The following is a 26731-nucleotide window of genomic DNA, read 5'->3' as shown; positions in this document are numbered from 1 at the left end:
TCAACTAGATATCAACTAGAGGTAATCATTTGCATAGAGCATGTAATTCTGGGATGAGCACAGTAGTAAATAAATGCCAGAAAAGATGACTTTGTTAGATTGTAAAATGTTGCATTGAGCGGTGGCTCCCAAACTTTTTGGCTTGTGATCCCTTAAAGTGAAGCTGGATCTACTCATGACCCTTCCTCACTAGTTGCATCATGTCTTTTCTAGTATTTTTCCCCAGTTTTATTTGAATAATTGTTAGTGAAGTAAAATTTTCCAAAGAAAAAGTCAGAGGAACGTCTGAAGAGTTACTCCCGACTCCTCCGCGACCCCCAGGTTGACCAACCACCGGCATGGAGAGAAGATTGAAACTTGCTGTGGTTGAAAATAAAGACAAACTGAAGACTTCTTTTATAAAATATGTATTTACTTTGTTCACTGTTGGTTAAATTTTAGAAAATATTGTTAATAGTCTTGGAAATATTACACAGTTTCATATGAAGTCTTTATAAAAAAGTCAGTGAAGACAATATTCACACAACAAAGGATGAGTTGTTTGCATCGTCACCAGTTTAGTTTACAAAAGGAATGTATTTTATGTTCACCAGTTATATACAGTGTATAATACATCAATAACAGATAAGCTGAACCTTTGAATGAACACCTCAGGTGATATGAAAACCAAAATGATCCCACTTTTTTGTTAAACAGGAAAAAAAACAGATGTGCGCCTACTTCTTTACTCTGATTCTTCAAGAGTCACTGAAAGTTTTGGGGAGAAAAAGGGATGAGAAAGAAAACTTCAGTCTGTTTCACTTAATCAATACAAATATTGTAATAATAACTAGTAGAAATCCATATAAAATGCGAAGAAAACAACAGATTATAAATACATTTTAACATATGAGAGGCAATTCATAGCCCGGCCTTTTGACTTAAAATCATAAATAACTACATTTTCAATATGCAAAAGGCATTTTATAGCCGGGAATTTTAGACCTGACCTTCTTCTCTGCTGTCAGTCTATACATAGGAACACTTTGCCTTTACTTGTTAAAACCAACTACCTGGTAACACAGGTAAAACTAGTCTTGTAGGAAAATAAATAGAGAAGAATGTAGAAACTTTGTTTAACAATGAGGTAAGTATTTGGTAAGGAAATACAACAAGAGCGAAACACTGTTGGGTTGGTCCTTACTTTGTGTGTTTTTATCCGATTCCAGTTGTCACAGAACTGAACTTGTTTCTCTTGAGTCACTCTGAAACATATATGCTGCTGTATCACATGTCAGAGTTTGTAGAGTCACTCTCCACTGTACATTGTCCATTAAAGCATAACTTCCATCAAAATAAACATTTTCTTTCCCACCTGATGGTGAAATCTCCAATCACAGGAGCTTTGTTTTCCTTTGAGCTGAAGAAACTCACCTTAAAAAACAAAGTTGGAGGTTCCCACATAATACTAGTGTGATCAAACTAAATATAAAACATGACACAGCATTAAATAAGGCATGGTATCACAGTACAAAAAAAGTATAAACCTTCAGTAAAGTGAAGCCCTTTGGATAAAAAACATATCCCGCAGAACTTGTGCCCATTTCTCTTTTTTTCAGTCTTCATTTGTCCTTCATGTTCCCGAAAAATAACGTGTTAGTACTGTTAGTATTTCTAACTGCAAGTCAACGCTTCATAGCAACACTTCATTTAAACCTGTCGCTTCACGTGACCGCCATGTGATTCCTTCATATCTCTGAGATGCAGAAGCAAGTCGAGGTTGTGATATTGATCTGCTTTCCAAACACAGATCTTCACTCCTCCTCTTCTCGCTGAGGAAGTCTCAGAGTAGTTTTTTTTAACGGAGCGATGGCTCCAACATTATAATGAGTCCATTTCCAGATGGTGAACCGCTCTACTCCACCTTCCAGATGGCAATCTTTCCGTCTTGTTTGCCAGCTCCGCTGAGGACGTACCGATCCTCCGCGGAGCAGAGCGCCGTCACTTTGTCGTTGTGGCCGTGAAGCTCCTTCTGGACCTGGTGGCGATTTGTGTCCAGGATGTAAATCTTCCCTTTGGTAGAGCTGCGGCCGCCGACCCACACCTGGAGACAAAAAGGAGCATTTTGTAAAAAAGGACCGATAATGTGGTTTTATTTCATGTCACTGCCAGAATTATAATGCATTTATAGGTGATTTTAAAGTGTTTCATGTGTGTGTGTGTGTGTGTGTGTGCATCAGTACTGTATATTAACCTGGTCTTTAACTTTGATCAAGCAGAAACATCCAGTGCAGTCCTGTAGAGTCACGCGGTGATACGGTTTGGTAGTGTCCTTAATGTGCCAAATACACACTTCTCCTGAGTCCCCAGAAACACTCCACAGCTCCTCCAGCTAACATGCACACAAACACATTGAGGGAAAAGGGTCACACTCAATTACAATACCAAAACACACCAATACAGAGACAGATCAACTCAGTGTGTGTGTGTGTGTGTGTGTGTGCGTGTGTGTGTGTGTGTGTGTGTGTGTGTGTGTGTGTGTGTGTGTGTGTGTGTGTGTGTGTGTGTGTGTGTGTGTGTGTGTGTGTGGTACCTCAGGTATCAGCAGTATGGAGCTGAATGTAGCCGTGGATCCTTGTTGCTGCTCCAGTAGATTCAGACGATGTTTCAATGAACCGTTCCTCCACACCTCCATTATATTGTCACTGGAGCCTGGAGAGAAACAAAGACAGACACACAGAGAAAGAGAGAGAGAGATTAGTCAATTTCCATCATAAGCTCTCAAAGTTTCCTGTTTTAATGCTCCAGCGAGTGTGAGACTTACAGCACCACAGCGTCCCGTTGCTGCTGTAGACGGACTGCAGGCGGCCGCAGGAGAGGCGAAAATGCTTCTTCGCCTGAGAGGTTAGCGACACAAAAATCACAATTATGAAGTGAAAAACTTTGGTTTGAAACAGAGAAATAAGAAGAAGAGGGAGGAGCAGTCAGTAGAAGTTGCTCTGACCAGTTTGTTCATCTGACAAGGTTGAATGAAAAATCTAATCCTTGATTTAACCCGTAAACTATCAATTTAAGATTATTTTATGGCAGGAAAACTGGTTGCTCTCTGTACTCATCCGAAAACTCAATAACGTGTAGGGTGCTCTTGGAAAACTAGACCAGCAATCCAGGCACTCCAAAAAATTAAAACAAGGAAGGCAAACGAGGAAGGAAATATATTAAAAAGCCTTTATTATATTGGCTAAATCATTAAAAAAGCCAAAATGTTTTGACCCCTGTAGGTCTTTATCAGGGCTTAAAACAAACCGGCAGAACAGATCTGGCCTCACCTATATGGTATCGACAACCAATGATCACCATAATACTAACAACAAAATATTATGAAGAAATAACACAGAAAAAAAGAATTTATATACATCATCAATAAAAAGTACTGCTAGGTTTTAACATAGGCTGTAAAACAAACATGGGATTTTATACAGAGAAAACAAATTTAATGTAAAGTCTATATCCTCATTAAAACCAGGATATGGATTATTTTATGGCATTTTGACCTTTTATGACAGAATGCTGTTTTATTTAGTACTTGTAAAGAGAATTATATAACAAAGTGTTGGTTTGAAACCGACCTGTAGTGTCGAGACGTCCCACACCATGACGCTTCCCTCTGCGCTGCAGGAGTACGCCACCTTCTGGCTGAAGAACATTTGAACACTTTACAGGTCACTCTGATGCAGAACTGATTTACACGAACATCTGTTCTCAGTTAAATGCAATTTATTTCCCCGGCATGAAAGTTCAGTAACAATATTGCAAAGTGTGATGTTACAACACGGTTAGATGACTCAAAACTGAGTGTGTGTTACCTGTATTTGTCTATGTCAAGCGCCAGTCCGGTGACCTCCGCCCTGTGTTCAGTCAGCTGTCTGTTACAGACCATGGCCACCATGCTGATGATGTAGATAACAGAGTCCTCAGAGCCCATCCAGACCTGGTCCTTATCAACTCCCAGCATGCAGTTCTGAAAACAGAGAGGAAGAAAGAAAAAGTTACTGATCAGGAGTCACAGCTACAGGGAACGTAACAACCAGGTGTCTACAGACATGAGAGAATTATAGGTTTGAAGACTAAATATGGAAACATTCAGGTTCAATTTTTGGATGAATAATAGGAAATCATGTGTTATTTTGAAATGGAGGACAAAGAGAGGATGTTGAGAGGGCTCACATGTAGCCTACATGCTCGTATTTTACATCAGTGACACTAGTTTCCTTTAGAACAATAAGGTAAATGATTAGTTGAATAAATAATTAATCAATTGACAGAAAACTTTGATGATTTACTAATCGCTGAAATCATTTTTCCAGCAAAAAATACTAAACATTTGCTGAATCTAGCTTCTAAATTGTGAGGATTTGCTGCTTTTCTTTATCTTATGTGATAGTTAATTGATTACTTCTGGGTTTTGGACTGCTGGTCGGACAAACCAAAACATTTTCAAGACATCACCTTGGGCTTTAGGCAATTGTGACAAACATTTTTCTGCAGTGGTGGAGAGAACTCAACGTACTGTGACTTGGGAAAACACATACCGCTTAATTTGCTCTTATTTTCTTAAGGTGCAGTGTGTTTAGTTCTTTTAGCCACCTTTCTTTTCACTTTTTTCTGGCCTTTTATGGACCAAACAATTCACTGATTAATCAAGAAAATAACCGACAGGTGGATCGGTAGTGAAAATAATCACTAGTTGCAGCCCTGATATAAATAAAGGTTGACCTACAGTAGGTCTGTTCCTAACAGGTAAGTGTACCAAGTATGTATAAACATAAGTATACGGTTTGCATAATGATAAGCATTATATTGGGCTTGGGTTTAACAAATATTTAGAGTTTAGTGTCGGAGGAAATTCATTGTGCAATACTTAAATTCTCCACTAGGTGGTAGCATTGCCTAATAAACTACACCTAGCTACTACACACTGTCCTCTTAACACCAGTACTGCACATCATAGTCTGTTTTTTTAAAACTTAACCAACATAAAACTATGTGGGGAAAAAAATGTTTTGGTTGCAGTTGTTGTCTTGATAAAAAATGAGAAGAAAGAAAAATCATACAGATTTAAAAAGAGTTATTTTCTATTAGCTTGCAGACAAAATGTCACTGTTATTTTTTTTATCAGTTGCTATTTTAATCATCCGTCACGCTTCAAGTAGCTACTGTAGAAGTAAGAGCATGGTCCAGATGTTTAATACGTGACCTAGTGGTGAACGGTGTGCAAATATTATGGTTGAGTCTAGAGAAAACAAGCACACACATACAGACACACATACGTTAACATATTTCATGTGACTGTGACCTGCATGCTTGCAGTAGAGGTCAGTGATCAGCCCAGAGCCTTAAAACTTTACACTCATCCTGAACTTCATTTACCTTGAACATCCTCCAATTTGTTTGTTTTTTGTTGTGAAAGTCAATGTTTGCACAGAAAATCTTTTGGTCTTAAGGGGAATGAAAACTATTCAAAACACTCCCCGAAACATGTGGTTGCAGGTCCAAAGATAACACTGACACTGTTTGAAGTGAAGCAAAACAGTTTTATCTGTATCTGATGTCAGCGGCGCGCATGGGCTGCCGATTCTGAACAGCGATGTGAAGACGTCAAACACATCTCGGCAAGTCACTTAGTGACAGGAGAACTACCAAAACATCAAGTACACTAGCATTGCTTTTTTCAATATCTTACTGTGAGCAATATTCGCATGCTTTTCTACAAATGTTTTTTCATTTTAGACAATGCCAAAGTTCTCAAATGTATCCGTGTTTCATGTTGTTTTAATTCAAAAACTTTGTCTAAATCAAATACAGTCCAAAATTGTGAAAAAGAGATATAAACTGAAATACCTGAGGAGGTATGGCTCTGAGAAAGTCAGTTTACTTCTACCAATTCACTGGAAAAATCGGATTCGGTTTTGTCTTAACTCCTGGGTAGAAATCAAAATAAGTGTGTCAAGTGTGTGTGTGTGTGTTTTTACCAGTTTTGCATTCCCGACATGGCAGGTGTGTGTGAGGGACCAGCTGGAGGCATCAAACACCATCACCTTCCCCAAGCTCACAGACACCCATAACTGACCTGAAACACACACACATGCAGTATTTATCAGTTATTTCTCAATACCTTATCGCAAACTTGTGACCTACAGCTGGCAGTGTTTACTTGTTCAGGAGGCCAAGAGGGAAATGTGAATATCAACGAACATTTTGAATGTAAACACTTCATATTCAAAAACAATTTTTCCGCTGCCTGACTCCACCCAGGCTTCACCTAACGGTCAGATTTCCTCTAACGTATTACAGCGCTATTTAAAAGCACCGCTGGCGGAAAGAAAAAGAAAGTAATATCCTGTGTTTCATAGGAGGAGCGACAGAGAGGGACAGGAGAGAGAAGGAGAGAGAGAGAGAAAGAGAGAGTGAGGGAGGGGGAGAGAAGTAGGAGTGAACTGGCCTTATTCCAGGAATTCAATTCAGTGACCTATATTCAAACCAGAGAGTCAGGGAGAGGCAGGCAGGGGGATCTGAATAGACAGATTTGTTCTTTTCACCAACAGAAATGTGAGAGCTGACTGCTATGGAGGAACTGAACAGAGTCTGTATATGTGGACATCACTGAGTATGAGTGTGCACGAGTGTGTTAGTGCTGGGGGTCAGCCTGCCACCAGCCGGGCATCTAAGTGGCCCCAGATGGTCGCTCCACTGAAGGCAACGGCTTTGTAGTTGTTTTTAAAGATGTCCCCTCTCAGTCTTCCTGCCACGTAATGCGCCGGTCTGTCTAGCCCCGGCATAGTAAAGTCAAAGGACTGTATACAAAAGGCTAAACAACAGTAAACAACTCCTGTGTTTTAAGGTCAGATGTGATGCCCGGAATTCCTGATGGGTGACAGATTAAAAGAAGAAACAGTGTCTTTGTAAAGTTTTGGGGCTTCCACAAGCTGCCAGAACAGCTTCAGTCTTCCTTGGTGTGATGTTGTCCGAGTCTGTGGAACTCTACTGGAGGGATAAATACCATCTTTTTCAAAGGATGCTGCCTCATTGGGTGTTTTTATGACGTTGGGGAGAGCAACGTCTAACACATTATCATACCAGAATCTCCCATAAGTGTTCAAATGTGTTGAAATCTGATGACCCGTTGTGTCTGTATTCATTATGTTTCTTCACTCATTTCTTCAGGCGTTCCTTTTGTTACTGGTCTATATATTTAATATCAGTATGACAAGTATAGTCATAAGTTATTTAATGCTCTAAATTAACTCCACTTGTTGAACACTTAACGCTTTCAGGGATCAGTCATTTCACTGCTAAACAATTTCTTACATGCAAGGTAAATGTTGCACCAAACCTTGACTTTTTAAAATTACTCAAAAGTAAGGTTGCAACTAACGACTATTTTCTATATCGATTATCTGTTGATTATTTTGTCAATTAATCGATGAGTTGTTTGGTCTAGAACATGTCAGAAAATGTCGATGAGTGTTTCCCAAAGGCCAAGATGAGGTCCTCAGATGTCTTGTTTTGTCCACAACTCAAAGATATTCAGTTTACTGTCATAGAGGAGTAAAGAAACCAGAAAATATTCACATTTAAGAAGCTGGAATCAGAGAATTCTTACACTACATACGTACATTTTGACAAAGCCACTGTGCTTTTTAAAAAAAAAAAAACAGTAAATACAAACATTTGAATGTTCTTCATCAACATAGCTTCAAATACTATTATTTGTAAAATAATGTATTTGGGGAGAGCTGTTTGTTACTACAGACAAGGAGCAAACTGGTTTCATGTGCTTTGAGCATTAGATTTTGTAAAGCTTTGTTTTACACATTAAATTAACTTAGTTTTAACTTTGTGTGCATTCTAGGTGAGCTTCTTTTTGCTTTTATTGTGGAGTGGGGGTGCAGCAAAGTCAAGAAGGTCTTTTTGCAGAATTACATTTAGTGTATTTACTACTGTTTTTAAGATAAGATATTCCTTTATTAGTCCCACAGTGGGGACTAACTTTCCCAGAGAGAGACAGCATCGCACCTGATGTTTACATGTTAAGTACTGCCTTCAGAGAAATGAGATTATCTGCCTTATTCTGTGTTTTCACATGATTTCAAAGCTCTCATTTAAAAGGCTGAATTGTATATTTATGACAATTTAAACTTGGGGAGAGGCTTCCCTTCTTATACATTCCTAAATTTCTGTCAGACTTCCTTTTGTATTCCCGTAAAGGAGACCGGAGGTTGAGAAACTTTATGTGACGCTTTATGACGGTCTGTCTTTTTATGTTGGAGTGAAACACAGTGAGTTAGAGAGAGAGAGGTGATGACAAAGCAAAGGTCATGTGTGCACATGTGCCTCAGTGACTGTGTGTTGGTGTCACAGTTGAAACTCTGGATTGTGAAACTCCCCCGACAGCGAGACAGAGAGAGAAACCTCACACTTGTCATGGCAGTGATGAAGAGAACACTGAAGGTTACAGTTTGTACCTGGTGTGTACAGAAGAACATCTACAGCCTGAGGTGCAGCGAGCTCCAGCGAGGGGTTGATTTTGTGCTTCAGCGTCTCCGCAGTTGTCTTGGGAACCATCATCGGCACTAGACACACACACAAACCGCTGTTAAAGACAGTCAACTAGCCGGTCACAGGTGGTGAATGCACAAACACGCACTGAAAACCCCCAAATAGCAATAAATACTCTGATGAGTCATTACGTACGAAGGAACAGTTTCCAAATGATCTCAAACAAGTCCTAACGGAGTGCAGATTGCAACCAAAACCAAGTCATTAACCACCTTCATTTGCCTACATTAATTGTGTTTCGTATCAGAGAAGCAACCAAACCGAATCAAAGAAAACAGAATGTATAAAGCCTTCCATGTTGACACAATGGATGGTAAAAGTAAAGCAAACAGGACATAATCTACAACAATAATCATTACCCACCTTCCGTCTTGATGCGGTCAAAGTGAGCCAGCTTGGAAGCAGCGTAGATGGCTTTGCTGCTCTGAAGGCTGCCGACCACTGCGTCCATTAGCAAGGCGTTGGTCAGAGCCTGCTGCATGTACTGGGGGTCCTGGAGACAAAGATCCAATTAACATTACATTAAAATGACATGTAGCAATAGGGGGGCAGCTAAATGCAAAATCCTTCAGATAATGATACAAGCATGACATTTTGTGGTTCACCTCTAGGATGCTTATTAAGAAATTAAAATCCAATATGGATTTTCCAATGCAATTATCCTCATATAATCAAAACAAACTGTCCAAAATGAATATTTGAGGGGTCGATTCCTATGTGTTGAAACATGGAGATTATGTTTTTACAACACCTGAGTTTGTAGGATGGATTTATTCAGAATTTAAGAATAAAAGTGAAAGACATTTTATGTCGCAGTTGCCTAATATTTTACTTTATGATTCAGTTTTAATGGTAATTTGTGTATTTATTGAACCAAATGCATAAAAAAGGAGATTGTACAAAACATATATATATATTCTAGATGCACTTATTGTCAGAGAGATGTGGCCTCTATGATTGAAATTTAAAAATATATATAAAAAAGACGGACACTTTCAAAACACTTATGTTAAAGCAAGTCTTGAAAACTGATTTTAGGGTATGGATAGGCTTTGATAAGATAAATAATATGTCTTGATTATTTGGTTTAAATCTTGGTGCAATGCTGCAGGATTTCTTGACAATTCTGGTCAGACAAGCCGGATGTACATTCATAATATACTGTAGTGGAGTACAGAGAATCTTAAAGTGAGAACAGAGAGTAACCATTAGAGGAGTGAGAGACAGAGATGTTACAGTTACATCATCTGGTTTCACAAAGGAAACCCTCCGTCTCTGTTCAAGTGTGTGTATTTATGTACGTGCACGCTTCAGGGAATTTTCAACCACACCTACCGGAGGTCAGTGAAATTCACAATGACTGGCATGCACACTCACACACACACTGAGATACGTAGATACGTAGATAAAGGCATGGTGTGAGTAATAAAAGCACATGATAACTCACCACATTCTGTCTCATGCATATATTCCCCTCTTTTCCGTTTCTCCCCCACGTACAGTACAGTACAGTACAGTACAGTATACCCTCATACTGACACACTCAATACGCATACTGTACATACACCCTTCAGTTACAGCTCTACCTTGTGTTGGTCAGCCATGTTGCGCCCGGCCCACATCTCTTTGACCATCAGGTTCCACAGCTCAGTCTCCGTTTTCAAATTGGCCTCGAAGGTCTCCTTCCTGCCCTGAACACGCAGCTTCAGGCTGGGGATTCGCAGCAGCAGGAAGGGAGCCGAGGACACTTTCACGTCCTACGGGAAAAGAGAGGAAGACAGGATCTAGATCACTATGCAGGATCAGCAGATACTCAGATTGAACCTGGTGATCTGGGGACACAGCATTGTTGAAAGTACTTTTTTGAACTCTCCTCTCCTCACCTCTCCTCTGCTCACTTTAATCTCATTTGTAAATACTCATTGTTCTTCCTTTTTTGTCTCACCTCTAAATCGCGGTACTGTGCCACCTCCACGTATCCCGGCCGTCCATCGGTCAGCAAGAAGAGCCGTCGCTGAGTCATGGCGATCTTCCCCACACCACGGCTCGTCTTGACAGAGGAGGACAGCTTGAAGACACACTCGGTGGGCTCGATGTGCTCCAAGACGGACGCTGGTAAGCACACCTGAAAATAGGTTTCAATGATGGGTCTTTATTGGCATTCATGTTAAAGGATGTTAAGAATAATACATTTATACATTTTACGCAATTTGTAAAATTGCACACACCCTAAGAAGTTGTTGAATTCATTGATTTAATTTATCAGAAATAACTATCTCTAAGCGCTTTTGGTGTTTTACTTGATGAAACATTGAGTTTGAAAAATCACATTCATTCAGTTTGCGGTTAAGATAACAAAATCAATTGATATATTATTAATCACATCAATCATTTTGTTCATTTCTAACTCTTAATTACAGTTTAATTTACTCATAGCTCACATATTGTTTGATGCCATGTTTTCCACCAATATTATTAGGTTCCTTTCTTCCTTTCTTTACGACATTTAACATTTTGTTTAACAGACATGTAAATCATTTGCATCTTGCAAGACTTAGAGCAACTCTCTCTCAGTTCTCTATCAGATACAGGAGATCTCAGCTGTGGATTACCATCACACTGCAACAGTCTTTCTCTCTCACAAACTGAAATTTACAAATAAACTTACTAATACAAGCTCTAATGCTAAAAAAACAAAATCCCAGTTATTGATGTTTCCTGGTGCTGTTTGTATGCCTTTACTGTAAGATAAAATAAACTTATGATTTCAATTATGATCAGCTGACAAGCGCAAAATAATAGATTTTCCATCTATATGTCACACTAACACATTACACTGTGAATGTGAATATAACTGCAATTGCGGAGGCCAATACTGTATATTGAAGATTTGGGCCTTTAAGTTGTGTGTTACATGTAAAACCTGCATACAGACCTCCTGTGCCTCCGCCTCTGTCTCCTTCCAGATGGTGTAGAAGACTCGAAACAACTCTGGACCAACTTGCTTCTGATGACCTGCAACAAACAAACACACACACACACACATGTTCAACATCAGGTATCCTGTATTATTCTGTGTTCAGCACAGCCAGATGACTTGTGACACTGAAAAGCTATAATTTGATCTTAATTTACCCAGAAATGGTTGACTGAGCAACATTTATAGAAATGTTCAGCTTCATACTCTCTCTGTCTCTCACACACACACATACAAACATCTGGTAGCTGACGGGGCCAACTCCTTTTCCACGCAGTCTAATCTGCCAGCATGCCTGCAGAGTGAGCAGTTGGGGGTTGTCGTCCTAACTGTACGTTACAACAAAGAGTTCATACTGTACAGGACACAGCCCGTGCACTCCCCCGCACCCGACCGACATCCCATACAGCGCTCTGTTAACTGCCACTGAGCATAAAGTTTAGTAAAGGGCAAAATTTAAATGAGAAAGACTTTCTTTTTCAAAATTCTCAAATCAAAATGCAGTCCGAAATCTCTGATAACCTCTAACCAGGGGCCAGTTGCATACAAATAGTCCTAGTCTTTGTCTTAAATATAACTTTAAGTCAGACTTTCTATAGACACTTAAATGTACTGGTTACATAACACTTCCCTATGAGTGACTAATGTAAGACTGACTTAAATAGCTTTTGCAACAGCGACACCACACCAAGTATGGGACAAAATAACAAAAAAAGGAAAAAGCAAAAATCCAACGGTCATTAAAACCGTTAAAGATGTTCAGAAACAATTCAAGAATATGGTACAAGAATCTCAAAAAGTTATCGATAAACAGTCTAAATGGTTAGCAAAAATGAGTTAAAAGTAATAGGTAAACAGTTGAAATGGTTCGCGAAATGTTAGCTAAGAGTAATGGATTAACAGTTTAAATAGTTAGGTAACTTGCCATAGCAACAAAGCTTTCACCTCATGCTAAGCCACGGGGAGAGTTGGCTAAATCTTAATATTTATGCAACAGACAGGCTTAATTAGACTAGTCTAACCTGACAATCTAAGGCCAAGACTAGTCTTAAACTAATGCAACTGGCCCCTGTATCTAAATATCCCACCACAATGAGTTACTCAAGTCAAATTAAAGTGATAAGTGAAGTCAAGTACTCTGCAGTTGGATTTTTGGAGCTGATAAGCAGGAGTCCAACACTCTCAACAGTCTGTATCTCTTTCACCGATGCAGCTCAGAAGAGGAAAGGAAAACTCTCGTAAATTCCCTCTTTCCAATAACATAATGTGGAAGGCGAGATAAGCTCTCACTCTAACCTTTCTTCCTGAAGAATACATTTCCAGCTCGCAATTTTGGCTTTTGAAAAAGTACCTCATCTCTCTTCTTTCCAAACGCCCTTCCTCCCTAGTAGCTCTTATCTTCATTTCAAAACAAATACCCCTAACTAACTAACTACTCTGCATATAACTCTTATGACTCAAATATCTTGTCCTTCCTGTTTACATGCCTAATCTGAGAAACAGGAATGTTGTCAGGTCGCTGCATTTCTCACGCTGAATGGCATGTAGTTGCTACTGGCTGCTTGTGATGTTTATCAACTGTGGTGTTAAAGTCAGCTCAGTGCGTCATGATATGTAACTTTTAAAATTTGCCATTTCACACCAGCTAAAGGCCATGAAATGACCACTGGAGCCCTGGTTACACCTTCAACACCAAACAGCCCCGCATGACAAACGCTCTTTCTTCAAGAAGGGCTGAGGTAATGATTAACCTGAGGAATAAATGTTTGCCTGGGAAAAGGGAGAAGGAGGGGTGTAGCGGGATATTTGTGTGCATGAGTGTGTGTGTATGCTCAGGCTGCATGTTTGAGGTTGTAAGAAAAGTTCCTCAGGACGGCCTGTTTGATCAAAAGAAACAGAAAAAGGCCTGAGCTGCTCTCACAAATGTGCATTTATATTACATAATATGGATTTTACCGTAAACACACACACATATGTATGCATATGCAGTATAATACACTACTTACCTACAGTGAGAGCGTCAAAGAGTCTATGTATGGTGCCATGGTCTTTTACGATGCCGGACTCCTGGATACATTTCACAAACTCTTCCAGCTGCATGTATTTTTTCGGCAGCTGGAAACGCTTAACGGAATCTTCCTCGTGCGTGTTGCCGTTACGTGCCAGCTCCCGCTCCTGGTCCCTCTTGACCCGACTGATGAGCCGTTTCAGCTCTGGCCGTTTGTCCGTCTGTGGAGAGAATTCATCATTACAGTGCTTATCAATATGGTTATTATCATCAGAATCATCACACCATCTCTGATGCAGCTCAGAGATTGTGAATTGGGATATTGATATTTTTGTTATTTGATGTGTCGTACACCTTAACAACAATGTGCCTGCTTAAACTCAACGTGACACAGATATATAAAAATCAGGTGCAGTTGATGCAATTAACTGAAGTGAATCCAGATAACAGGATTTACAACTAGCAGAGTACAACAGTGTCCTCATTCATGACGGACTAACCTGTAACCGTTCAGCTTCTGGCAGAGAGTCAACCAGCGTCTTCACCATCTGAGAGGGGAAGATGTCCGAGTCGGTCTTATAAAGACTCTGGAAGTCCTCCAGAGCATCCAGACGCTTGTTGGACACAGTGTTTACCAAACCACGCAGGTAGTGGTACCTGGAAAGACACACAGATGGATCGGGTTATTTTAGTTGTCTAGAAGTCAGTTGGTTTGCTTGAGATGCAGATAATCTGTGTGCAACTTAATTTATATTCAATTAAAAGGTTTTCACCTGATTTACTCCAACTATTTAGGTTATTTACATTTTGTCAAATTTAGCATGGTGCAATTCTCAAATGGATTTCCAAATTATTCACACAAAATGATGCAATCATCACAGTATGAATGTTTAAATAAATGTCACAACTCATGGTGTATACAACCTGTTTTTCTAGTTTACTAGTTCCCTAAAAAACAAAACAATGACTCAGCAAGAAATCTGACAAGAGAAGCGACCGTCTCAGAAAAACAAATTTATCATTTTCTGCTGTGTTGTCCGAGATTTGCAGTTTAAATAGAAGCTAAAGCAAACAAGAGCACACTGCAATAAGCACATCCTGTAAAATCATTTTACAGCATTTTATTTACTGTATTTTAACATTTATAATGAAGATTCTGTTTAGTGTTGAGAGTCAACGTCTACAGCTCATGGTTCAGGAAGTAGAACTTAATCTGAGCGTGTCACACACAAATACAGTGCCAAAAATACTAATATATCAGCATCTGTATCTTGATGAAAAGATACTTTAAATATCAAAAAAAATTTAGAAATTAAATTTGAAATTGTTTTTTTTTTTTTCAGCAAAAGTAAAAAATGTGAAAACAACATTTTCTCCACTCTCCATCAGTTTTGTCTCTTCACAGTACCTGGCCAGCAGAGCAGATTCCTCAGGTAGTGTAGCGTTAATAGCCTTCCCCAGCAAAGAGACCATGTCAGAATAGTAGTTCTGGACGTAGTGATAGGCCAGCGGAGGAGGGAACTCAGGGAGGCGGAAAATCTTCACCGTTTTCTGAGGAGACTTCAAACCTGGAAGGTGACAAAGGAAATTAGAAACAGTTTGTCTTCCACTCTCCATTAATCTGTTTCCTCCATCAGTACTGACCGGCATCAGGAGTCATCTTCTTGAGGGAGGCTGGTCTGTTGGAGCTGATGGCGGTCACGGCGTCGTTGGCAGGTTGATCCAGGTTGGGCAGGCTGGCTCCCAGCCTCTTGCTCAGCCTGTCGTTGGGGCTGGTGTAGCTGGTGTAGCCGGTCCGGGACAGATCAGACAGGGGAGGACGCCGTGGACTCTCCGTCATCGCACGGTTCCTGTAGAAAGACGAGGAGGAGACAGATGTTGAGGTTGAGGTCGTGCAGACAACGAGGAGACATCAGTTAGTTTTAAGAAGGTTTAATTATGATCTTCGTCAATATTTATATCACTACATAAATGGCAATTATGAGTGTTTTTATCACCTGTTAATCTGCCAATTATTTTCTCAAACATTTTGTATATTTTTTTGTCTCTCTTGTACTGCTCTCTTGGTTTGTTCTCTTGTTTCCTTTGCTTTTATGGAAAAATAAGATTGCTTTTATGAACATATGCAGACTGCATTCATTGATCATCTGCAATAAAAATATTCTTTAAATAATAAAATTATTTTCTCAAAATACTTGGTGAATTAAAGGCGATATCCTCAAATTGCTTTTGTCCAACAAATTAGAACTTAATTTTGTGTTGATCACCTAATTATTTCAGCTCTACTGGGCTTAGCAAGTATAACAACTTAACCGGGTTATGCTAGAAAATAACTACTTTACATGACTGTGTGTCTCATGTGAGGTGAGAATTCTCACTCAGTGTGTAACCTGAAAATGTATTAACATAAAATTCAAAACATACTTGTTTTAACTGTGCAACAAACTACCATTTTTTCTATTTAGCTTGCACTTTTACCCCCTCAGTGTTGCCTGGTTACCTCTGTCCCTCGGTTATGACATCACAGCAGCAGATATCATACCTTTGTGCATGGTTACGCGTGTTCTGCTCCATGCGGCTGAAGGTGTCCTGTTTCCTGTTCAGCCTGTCTCGCAGGAATGAGTGAAAGATGTGTGTGTCTAACGCCTGGGGATGACAACAAAGAGAAGCCATGCAGCACAGAGTGTCAGAGTGTGTGTGCTAGTGTGTATGTACAGTATGTGTGTGTGTGTGTGTGTGTGTGTGTGTGTGTGTGTAAAAGTGCGAGTGTACCTTCTTGTAAAAGATCTGGTCTGCTGGCTCCCTGGTCCTCAGAAACTCCTCGCTGTTAAAAACTCTGTGTTCATGGTTTAGAAAGTCCTGGACGCCTCTGACAAAGTGATGAAAAACGACAGTTAGATAAGAAATACAGAGAAATTGTTTAATTCTGACTCAAATTAGTCTCACAACAAAAAACACACATATACAGGGTGTTACCTGAAGATGTTCACCACCAGCTCCAGGGCGATGTTTTGTATCTGTGTGTTGAGACGTGTCTGCCAGTCTCTGCGTTGGCATCGCAGGGTGTTGACATCGGTGCCCGCTCCAAGGTGACAAAGCTCCAAGTCATAGTGAAGCTGGAGGCACTCTGCCCTGGACACACAGACATCAAGAACAGCCTTACATGACTTTTCTTTAATTCAGTCTTTTAAAACTGTGTTCCCTTTGTAATTTGATTTAGCAGGTATTTAGGCGGGAGATTTAATTTGACTTCCAAATCTGTTGCAGCTTTGATACAAGCCGAGGCTCTACTGGAGGTTCCAGTGCTAAAATGAATTCAAGTAAACCTAAATTCTGCTAAAGTTAGGCACGATATGAGATGAATAAATCCCTGTTTTTGTTATCTTTGCCACCATCCTGACACTGTGCACTTTTCTAGTTGGTCAATAAATGTAATTTGGATTTCATATTTGCTCTAGGTGCAAGCTGGGAAAGACATCAACATCTCTGCTCGAACCTTTCATCTTGCCAAAGGAGATACACTAAAGGTAAACACAAGTTTGAAGATTCCTCTGTCAGTCTTTTTGCCTGACATTTGTGTCTAAAACTGATCAGAATTAAATTGCAGTGTTAAATATATCCACGAGAATTTATAGCCAGCAGTTTAGTTTTAAAGTGTGTGTGTGTGTGTGTGTGTGTGTGTGTGCGTGTTACCTTGACATAAAGCTCTCAGCTGCAGCCTGAGGGATAGCTGGGAGGTCAATGGTTTCAGACCATGACGACTGAATGATGCCGTCATCAACATTCACCAGAATTAGTTCCTCTGTCTCCTATACACAAACATAAACACACACACATACACGTATTGAAGGTACAATGGGAACAATTCATGACAATACAGTCTCTGTTAGCCTAACAGACATCTACTGTTAAATATGTGAACTAAGCTTCTGTAAGACACTGAATAAAGATGAATGAAGTATTGTTTAATACTGTATGTGAGCTCAAACAAGACAATTACACAACCACTGCTCATTTGAATTACACGCTAGCAGTTTAAACAATACTTATGATGAATGGCCAAGACATTATAGAGCAGAGTTGAAGCAGTATATCTATTAATTTCACTGGTTCTGACAATTACGTGTAAAAAAATAATTTCCGCCTAATAAAGAACATAAGATTCAATCATAATCCTAATAAGTTCTCCGTAGTATAGGGAGGAGTTTGGATATTAAAGGAACAATATGTAGCACTGACAGCTAGCGTTTAAAATAGGTAACAGCAGTCCAAATTCAAATCATTGAAGCCATTGCCCGTCTGCTCCTCCGATGTGACTGACAGCAGCGCACGTTTTCGCAATTTCAGGGTTACCTTTTAGACATGACCATGTTAGCCTCTGGCCAGCAGTCGGAATCACTTCACCGACTGTGTGTCTTAAATACTCGCTGCCTTGATAACGCTGCACATGGACCACAGAGAGATGTGCCGAGGCTTTTTAGGTCGGGTAGAATCTAATGTTATGTTATGTTATCTCTGTTGATTCAGTCCGTTTGCTGGCTTCTATGGCTGCAGAGGGCTGTGTTTGTATGCCAGTTTGTTTCATATGAGGCAACAGGGTGATGAAATGGGCAGTGGATGGGCTCACACCGGCCAAAACAAAAACAGACGTTCCGGACCGGAATAGAAATTTCAAAGGAGAACATACTGGCTATAGCATTGTCAGAGAAGCCAGTATTTCAATTTCACATGTTTCCTTAACCTCTGATAGCATATCATGGTCATTTTATGATTCATGACTGAAGCCAAAATACCAAAATACCCAACACTGCTCTCATCATCTTGGGCAAGAAAGGTCACATTTGTCGACATGACTTGACCCAAAGAAAGAAAGCCAAGACTGTAATCCTTGATGTTGATAAGAAAGTCCTTAGACAGTGAATGCTTTTACTCACTGCAGCGACCTCCTCAAAGTGACTGATATGACAGCCCATCAGGAAGGCTGTGGGGGCCATGAGGAAGTCCAGCATTCCTCGAGACAAGACAGGAACATAGGGCTGCTGCCAGGACAGAGGCTAGAAGAGAGGTCAAGAGGAACACACGACAGATGAAACGACAGATAAGAGGATGCTGCAGGAGGTTAATACTGCAAAATGTAAGACACAATGTCCCTCCTTCACTGACCTGCAGGTAGAGAAGCAAACTCTCTGCGACCAGAGTGAGTCTGGCCCAGTCGGCAGAGAAGAAAACCAGCCTCTGCTCTTGAAGGAGGCAGGACAGCACCTAGAGAGAGACGGGCCTCACAGGGTTAACTGAACATTTTAATATGTCGGATGTACTTTATGAAAGGAAGGACCTGCCTACACCTCCTTTCACTTTGTTTCTCAAAAAAATAACCATTAAAAACAGTAAAAGTACCTACTGTATGTATGACTAAATACATATATTTGACGTCACTTTAAGACTTCCTCTTGTGTTCTGCATTACCTGGAGCAGTGTTGTGTGTGAGAAACAGAGGAAAGGAAGATGCAGGTCGATGTCGATAACGGGGCTGTCCTGGTTCTCCCTTGATGGAAGAATGATGTGGAGGGGACGGAGGGTGAAGGACTAACACACACAGAAACACAAGAACACACACATTACTGTAAAGATCTAGCAACTGAAATAGATCACACAGAGACACAAATACAGAAAATATCTCAACTGAGACAGAGAGAGAGAAAGTGTTTTCTCACCACATGTAGCTGTCCAGGAGGCGGTAAAGGGACCAGGGACAGCTTGGCTGAAAATTCCTTTATGGTCTCCTCAATGTCGGCTTGTCTTGCAGGCCGCAACTGGACCAGGAGACTGAGAAGGTGGGAGACAGAGACTGGTTTGTCACCAAATCACCTTAACCGAGGTCAGGCTATCCATCAGCTCTACTGTATTGAATAGAAATGGTTACCATGACAAGCAGTCTTTCAGAGCGTTGTAGTAGGGGAACTTGGAGATGACACACAGAGCAAAAGGTGTGTAGAGGCGGGATTTTGATGAATTCCACCTGTGGCCATTCTGGACAGATCCTTCCTGACAGGACTGACAGGGCAGACAGTAAATGAGAAACGACAATCATTGTTCGTTCAACGTGGTTTTCTGTTTGTGGGTGTGTGTGTGGGTGTTTGTACCTGCACAGCTCTGTAGTACTGCACGACAACTCCATGGGTTCGGTTCCCAAACAGGTCGGTGAAAACCAGGAAGTGATAACTGTCTTCTCTCGGCTCATTGGCTAACTGAAGACCACCTATCCAATGGAAAGCAAGAAGTTTCTAAGCAGAGTTGAACTGTATGCTGCTTTCATGTCATATAGGAGTTACATTCACATCAACATCCAAGTTGCAATAACAACTGGGAAACTCCGAATTTCATCATCATAATAAAAGACATAGTGGCTGAGTCTGTGCAAGTCTGTATAGCAGAGGGTGGTTTCAACACGTAATCTACAATGTGGACATCTAGCAGGATAGGGATCCATGGCGGTAGCTATTGAGGCAGCACAGCGAGATTACAACTCAAGATTATGATCTGGGACTTTAGTTTGTTCTTATGCCAGCCTGGCAAGATCAGTCACATCATGATATTGTCTAGTAGAAATCAAGGCTTGGACATGTAATGACATGCGCTAAAAAGGTAATGAAAGCATACCAATGCAAAAGTAGAAACTTGTTGCTTGAGATACAGTCACTGCCAAAAAAACGTGTTGATCTTACCGAGGTAACAAACTGTTGTATTTACAGAACAAACAGATTTTTCACCATTGTGTTATTCAATTCAAAACATGGTAATGTTAAGTTTGTCTCAGAGGAAACACACTATACCGGGGAAACAGAGCTGCGGCAGAGCGATGAGGTCCAGATCCTTTGGAACACTGATGTCCTCTGTTGCTGAGGATGACTCAGTACGATTGGTTGTTTCTCCATTAGGCAACACCTCCGCAGCACGGTCTCGCCTCTTCTGCAAACAGTCAGAAAAACAACACATATGGATATTATTTCTGAATGGGATCAACAAAGAATGCCTGCTAAATGTGATCCAACATGCCCGATCCTTTATCCACACGAAAGGTGTCTCAAATTGACCATTAATGTATGAATTAGTATTTAAAATGTTTACCTTTTTGATGAAGCTCCTCCTCCTCTGGACGCGACTGAAAGCTGGTCCAATCAAATGGTTGGAGTTAGTCTCCTTGAAAACAAATGGCGGGGCGTGGACCTGCAGCACCTCAGCTTCCAACAGGGGCAGTTCATTTAACTTACTCTGTTGATGAAGCTATGACACCAGAGATATTTAGGGTTATAGGTTTGGCAACCAAGAAGTCACTGTAGTACACATTAACACCCAGCGCAAAAGCTATTCTAATATTTTAATAGACTGCTTTCTAAGCTGTACCATTAAAGGGATAGTTTGGGTGTTTTGAAGTGGGGTTGTATGAGGTACTTATCCATGTAAATGTTGTGAATATGAAGAAGTATAAGTAGAAAAAACATTCTGAACTATGACAGTATTTAAATACAATGTTACTACTTTCACAACGCAAATAAAATAATTCGAATTTTTATTTTTTGCAATTCAAAAAGGGCAGGAAATTACAAAGATGGCTAACCAACTGGCTTCATGGGAAATATTACAACTTTTTTAATGCATCTAACCAATCAGAACTACTGACGGCTGGAACTACCTGTGTTGTAAACTACAAGTGTGTCCTCTCTTTGATATCAAGAGTATCCAGAACATTGTACTCAAATATACTTGAACTTAATTGTGTATTTATTGTATATCATAAACCTTTATTAATTGTATACCGCTATTTCAAAGTATGTGTGTTAGATTCCATGTACACCAGTCATTAACATGCTCTTCCTGTTCATATAGTGAGGTTAAATGCCCCTGTGCAAAGTCCAGGTCCATTCAATAATCTGATAGCAGTAGTCTCCTCTGTTGTGAGTCTACGTTGACACAAGAAGCATGCAAGGTGTAAATGCTGCCAACATCTGTTTGTTTGCATACTTTTTTATTTGACAGTGACATGGTTTTGTCTCGTGTGTATGCGTGTGTGTATACCTGGTATATGTCTCGAAGCTTATCACTGGGCGCTCCAATCACTACACATGCCTCCAGCAGTCCAGACGGGAGTTCTGCCATCACACACTCTGCCAGAAACAGACACACACAACGTGCATTTAGATGAGATGAGAGCATCATCGCATATATGTGTCAACCGCCTGCAATTTTTGTACAGGCTAACATTTTTACTAACTTTTATCTTTGGTTATTTTAGGTAATTGCTTTCAGGTATTTAATTCAACCTATTATCCAAAAACAGACAATCCGATATTGTTATTTTACCTTTAAATCATTTCTCAACTGAATTTAGAGATAATTTATTATATCGTGATATATATAAATACAACTACTCATGCTGTGGAAGAAGATTTTATATTTATCACCCACCCTTTCTATAATTACAAAGAACCACTGGCAAAATCTGACAACACCGACGATGACAATGTCAGAATGAGGAGAAGGAGCTGTGGTGATGGTTCAAAGGTTTCATATTTTGGCCGTGACTCACAAAATACTCCCAAACCAGATGCTGATCTCATCTGAGTTCCCGTTTTGGAAATCACAAAACTAGAGCTTGAGCAATCAAGTTTGTAAAATATAGCATCAGTTAAATAAAAAACAGAAGAATCTGGGTCTTGGGTCGTACTCACGTCATTGCACGCATCACACACACCCACATACACATGCAGACAAAATCTCTTTTCCCGCAACTTCCTCCAGATGTGTGCTGACACATTCAGACACAAAGACTGTAAGTCTGTAAACATCTAACTCACCCAAACACACACACACACAGGGTTTTGGTCACTGATGCAGTGAACCAGTTTTATCATCAAAGTGAGAATCACAGACGGGAAAACCACGTTACTATAACTAACTGTACTGGAAAGTGAATTATCTATTCCGATTCCTATTTGCATGTGCATCATTTCCACTGCGGATGGGAGGGGACATTTTTCAAAATCAAATTTTTATGTCCCCCTATCTTTTATTGATTGTGGTTAATTTTCTTACTTAAGTTTCTCTAATCTACATTCTTATTTACGGTTAATATTCTCCTAAAAATATGCTAGAATTAAACATCAAAGATATGCCAGTCAAGCACAGTGTAGTAAAGATGGAACTACAATATTATTATGGCTGCCCCCTCTTAGTCGTTTTTGTCTTAGTTGACTAGATTTCTTTAGTCGATTAGACATTTTTTCATGCCGAATTACGTATTTCAAAGAAACGTATGAGCTCATCTCTGGTAAACACAAGATTTAAAGTGGCGCTTTTGTGTGATTCTTTGTGGAGAAACTCAGTTTTACAGATATGTCGATTAAAACAACTAATCGATTATTATACAAAATTGTTGTCTTTGGTCATGGACAGCCCTAAATATTACATATTATGATATTACAAAGTCCTTGTCAGCCTCCCTGCCACCCCTCCCACTCTGACAGGCTATTCCTCTCTGCCTCTCTCTAGCTTCAATCAGACTACTCATTTTCCTTGTTAATTGCTTCTTTACCCCACAGAGCTGTCATGTCTCAGACAGACAGAGTTTTAAGATCTGGTGTTTTCTGTACTATACCTGCTCCAATATGTGTATCCTGATGTATTGTTCACATTAAACAGTAACCAATCTAGAACAGGCTCATATTTTGACGGGGTCCTTGGCATGAAAAAAACGTTTCATATTTTGGTTTTAACACAGCACTAGGGCTGCCCCCTCTTAGTCGATTTATATGCTTTTTTTTCATGCTGTATGACTTAATTCCAAGAAGCTTATGAGCACATCTCTGGTAAACACAAGATTTAAAGTGGTGCTTTTGTTTGATTCTTTGTGGAGAAACTCTTTTTAACTTTTACAGATCTGTCGATTAAATCAACTAATCGACAAAATCTTTTCTTTGGTCATGGACAGCCCTAAATATTACATTAAGTATCTATAAAGGTACGTAAAATGAATCTAAGTAGTCCTTGCCTATTTGTGTTTGTTCTCCTCCTAAAACACAATGTGGATATATAGTTCCCATTTTTTTTATTTGGTTGAGCTACTGTCCATGACACATACCCCCTCTTCACTGCAGAAGTACCCTCTTGGGGTACACAAACACTTGTTTGACTATCATGGACACAGAGAACTACACTGTACCTTCCTACCTATGTGGGTCAGGCAGATGCTTGAATAAACATCTGACTTGCATTAGTTGCAGCTACAGGCAAAACCCAAGGAACTGCTCTCTGTCCTTTCCCTTTCATGTCTCTCAACTCTCCTCTACTGTCCTCTCTACCCCTCTCTCATCTCACCCCCCTGCTTTTCCCTTTATCTACTTCTCACCTCGTCTTTAATCCCACATTCGTTCCCCTATTTTGTCCCCTTCTCTGTTTTGCCAGCTTCTCCTCTTTCTTCACCTTTGACACGCTTGCTTTCTTTCCTTCTTTCTCTCAAAGTCTTCAGGCCATTCCGGCCTCTGACTAACTGCCCTGCTGTGTCACGGAAACACACACTAACCTATTCCCTGAAAACCCCTCATTTCGAAAACCCTGTGCGTGTAGGAGCGTGTGTGTGTTTACTCATAAACCCGACCAACGTCTAACGTTAACTGGTCACACACACACACTCAAACACTTAATAAAATGCAGATGTCCCGCATGTGAGACTGAGACAGACAGAAGGAGGACAACAACACAACACAAGTTCACATTGTGTAGCTTTCAGAATAAAAGCTTGTACTTCACTTCTTCTTCATCGTTTACAACGATTCCACTAGAAAAACAACACTAGAGTGGAGTAACTCTACCATCAATATGCCTAACAATAATAAAGTTAAGACTGGAGTGGGGGAGTTTATCTTTGAGGAGGTAGCCTCCATGCAGACATGCAAAGGCTGTCCAGGAGCTTTAACAAACAAGTTTGTCTTCATATATATTTCAGAGAGGAAGCTGTTTTCATGCAGACGGCAACAATTTCACCAAGCAGTTGCTGGTAAGCAGCCGATATTTTATAGAACTGAGTAAAAATGTGTGGAAGAAGGCTGCCTCCAAAATGGAAGTGGTTAAGAGAAGTGACACACTTGCAGTAATCAAAATAATTGTCGATTTCTCCCTGTAGATGTCAGTTCTGCCAGTCTTTGTTAAGTTTAACAATATTTTCCATATTTAGAATCAGATGGAGTTTTTAAATTGGAAATTGGCACCGTCCCATGGACAGTAAATGGGTCAAAGGTTTTGCTGACCCGTTATTTTGACTTCCATTTTTGGGTTTAAACCAGCTAGCAATAGGGATGCACCGATCCAACTTTTTTAGTCCCGTTACCGATAGCGATACCTGGGCTTTGGGTGTCGGCCGATACAGAGTACCGATGCGATACCAGTGTTTAATTAATGAGCTGTATGCATCACTGTGTTGAAGTGACTGGGATCATTATTTTATGTGTAAGGCAACACCAGGCTTGACTTACTTAACATTGCTTTCCTAACTTTTTAAAACAAAATGTAACAAATAAATTCATAGCTAGATGTACATTTACTGAATTGTTATTTATTATTGAAACAATAAATCGTACACCAGCAACTTCGTAAAAAATCTTCAAAATTAACAAGAATTACAATTCAAGTGTTAATGCAGCGACAAATTGCTCAAAACGTATAAAGGAATTAAAATTACAATATATAATGTATATAGTATATAAACATAGAATTGAATGGAATAGCTCACCAATACCCGATCCAGCTATTTTATTTTTTTATTTAACCTTTATTTAACCAGGTTAGTCTCATTGAGATTAAGAACCTCTTTTCCAAGGGAGACCGGGCCAAGATGGTCAGCAGCAAGAGCACAAAGTTGCAGACACAAATAGAGATAAAATACAATTCACACTAAAGCACTAAAAATTTGCATTACAAGAGAACTATCTAAAGACAAATGGGAGGGGGGGACAAAAAGGAACTTTTCTGGGAGTCAGCTGTACAACAAGGGAAGATAAAAACATTGGCATGCCATAGAGTCTGCTTCTAAAGCCTTCATTTTAGATTTAAAAATGTTTAATGATACCAGCTCCTTGATTTATAGGTCATTGGTCATTATAGGTATTTGATTCTGTATCGGCCCGATATCTGATCCGGTATCGGTGCATCATCAACTAGTTAGCAATGCTTGAATTTTTACTTTAAACTGGAAATACTCATCTACTTTATCTTGCACCTCAGGGCTGCATAAGTCATCTGCACTTTCTTTGCAAAGGGAGCCTCGGACTTCAGTGAAATCACAAACAGAGCATGTTCACAAGTGTTTACTAAGCTGGGACACAGGAAGAGGGTGCACTGTTAAAATGGGGTGACATGTCCCTTTAATCGGAACCAGAAAACATTTACAAGGCTGGTTTGTGTTAAAACTAGAGCTAATAATTCATGACAGGACCAGTGGACAAAATAAAAGAAATGCATGTAGGAAATTACCATTTTATCAAGACAATCATTAATATCTTTTACTGCTTTTTTCTTTCCTCTCTTTGCAACACTGTGCACACAAAAATGTTTTTTATTTTAATGCAGACACAACCTGCAAACTCACTATTGTTTTTGTTGTAGTTTTGGAAAAGTGTAGTGGAAAAGTACTAAAAAAGAGCAACATGTGGTTATGAGCCAATAAGGCACTTCCCTTGGATGCATCATGTATAAATAAAGTGGAACTGTGCAAACTGTTTTTAAACTCGCAAAACAAGTTAATTAAAGTTAATTAAAACGTTTGTAATGTTAATACACAGAACATTAGACCATTTTATAACAATTAACTGCAATTACAGGTGTAAAGTGAGCTACATAAAGGACATGAAACTGACTTGTTAAGACCAGTCGAGCAAGATTCTCAACACAACAATGTTAAAATCAAAGACTGACCTTAAAACTACTGGATCATCTCCACAGGACACATGTTCGATTAATAGCCACACTGAAGAGAAGTTTAGCTGTCATTAATCTGTTAACAAGTCTAAACGCTACCTTACAGTACTGACTTCTTCTGTCTCTAACTCTTACAGTACACACTGTGATTTACTGCTGCTGGTGAGTCAAACTCAAAG

General features: G+C 39.7%; 1 protein-coding gene across 1 annotated transcript; it reads right to left on the bottom strand.

Moving 5' to 3' along the window:
• Positions 1-394: 394 nt before the first annotated feature.
• dennd3a (DENN/MADD domain containing 3a) lies at positions 395-26731 on the bottom strand. The gene is made up of 30 exons (XM_074612542.1): positions 26550-26731; positions 21660-21748; positions 20712-20867; positions 20417-20552; positions 19727-19842; positions 19507-19637; positions 19298-19409; positions 19050-19169; positions 18747-18845; positions 18518-18637; positions 17277-17392; positions 16560-16715; positions 16356-16452; positions 16126-16229; positions 15228-15433; positions 14992-15151; positions 14084-14240; positions 13582-13804; positions 11534-11613; positions 10544-10723; positions 10185-10355; positions 8962-9091; positions 8505-8612; positions 6012-6109; positions 3846-4000; positions 3609-3675; positions 2804-2876; positions 2573-2691; positions 2234-2371; positions 395-2083 (listed from the first exon to the last, which is right to left on the bottom strand). The coding sequence occupies exons 2-30, from the start codon at positions 21738-21740 to the stop codon at positions 1895-1897; spliced, it is 3798 nt and encodes a 1265-aa protein (XP_074468643.1). The 5' UTR covers positions 21741-21748; positions 26550-26731; the 3' UTR covers positions 395-1894.

The sequence above is a fragment of the Sebastes fasciatus genome, chromosome 17, assembly GCF_043250625.1.
Source record: "Sebastes fasciatus isolate fSebFas1 chromosome 17, fSebFas1.pri, whole genome shotgun sequence".
Classification (NCBI taxonomy): Eukaryota; Metazoa; Chordata; class Actinopteri; order Perciformes; family Sebastidae; genus Sebastes; species Sebastes fasciatus.
The sequence above is the reverse complement of the archived record's forward strand: the minus strand, read 5'-3'. Positions and strand labels throughout refer to the sequence as shown.

Excerpts from the sequence above, each read along its gene's own strand:
- dennd3a (XM_074612542.1), bottom strand. The coding sequence starts at position 21,740 with ATGGCAGAACTCCCGTCTGGACTGCTGGAGGCATGTGTAGTGATTGGA. Across the intron at positions 19,843-20,416 it reads GCCGCAGCTCTGTTTCCCCG|GTGGTCTTCAGTTAGCCAAT; the intron begins GTATAGTGTGTT and ends TCCATTGGATAG. Across the intron at positions 17,393-18,517 it reads ACTTTGAGGAGGTCGCTGCA|GAGACAGAGGAACTAATTCT; the intron begins GTGAGTAAAAGC and ends GTTTGTGTATAG.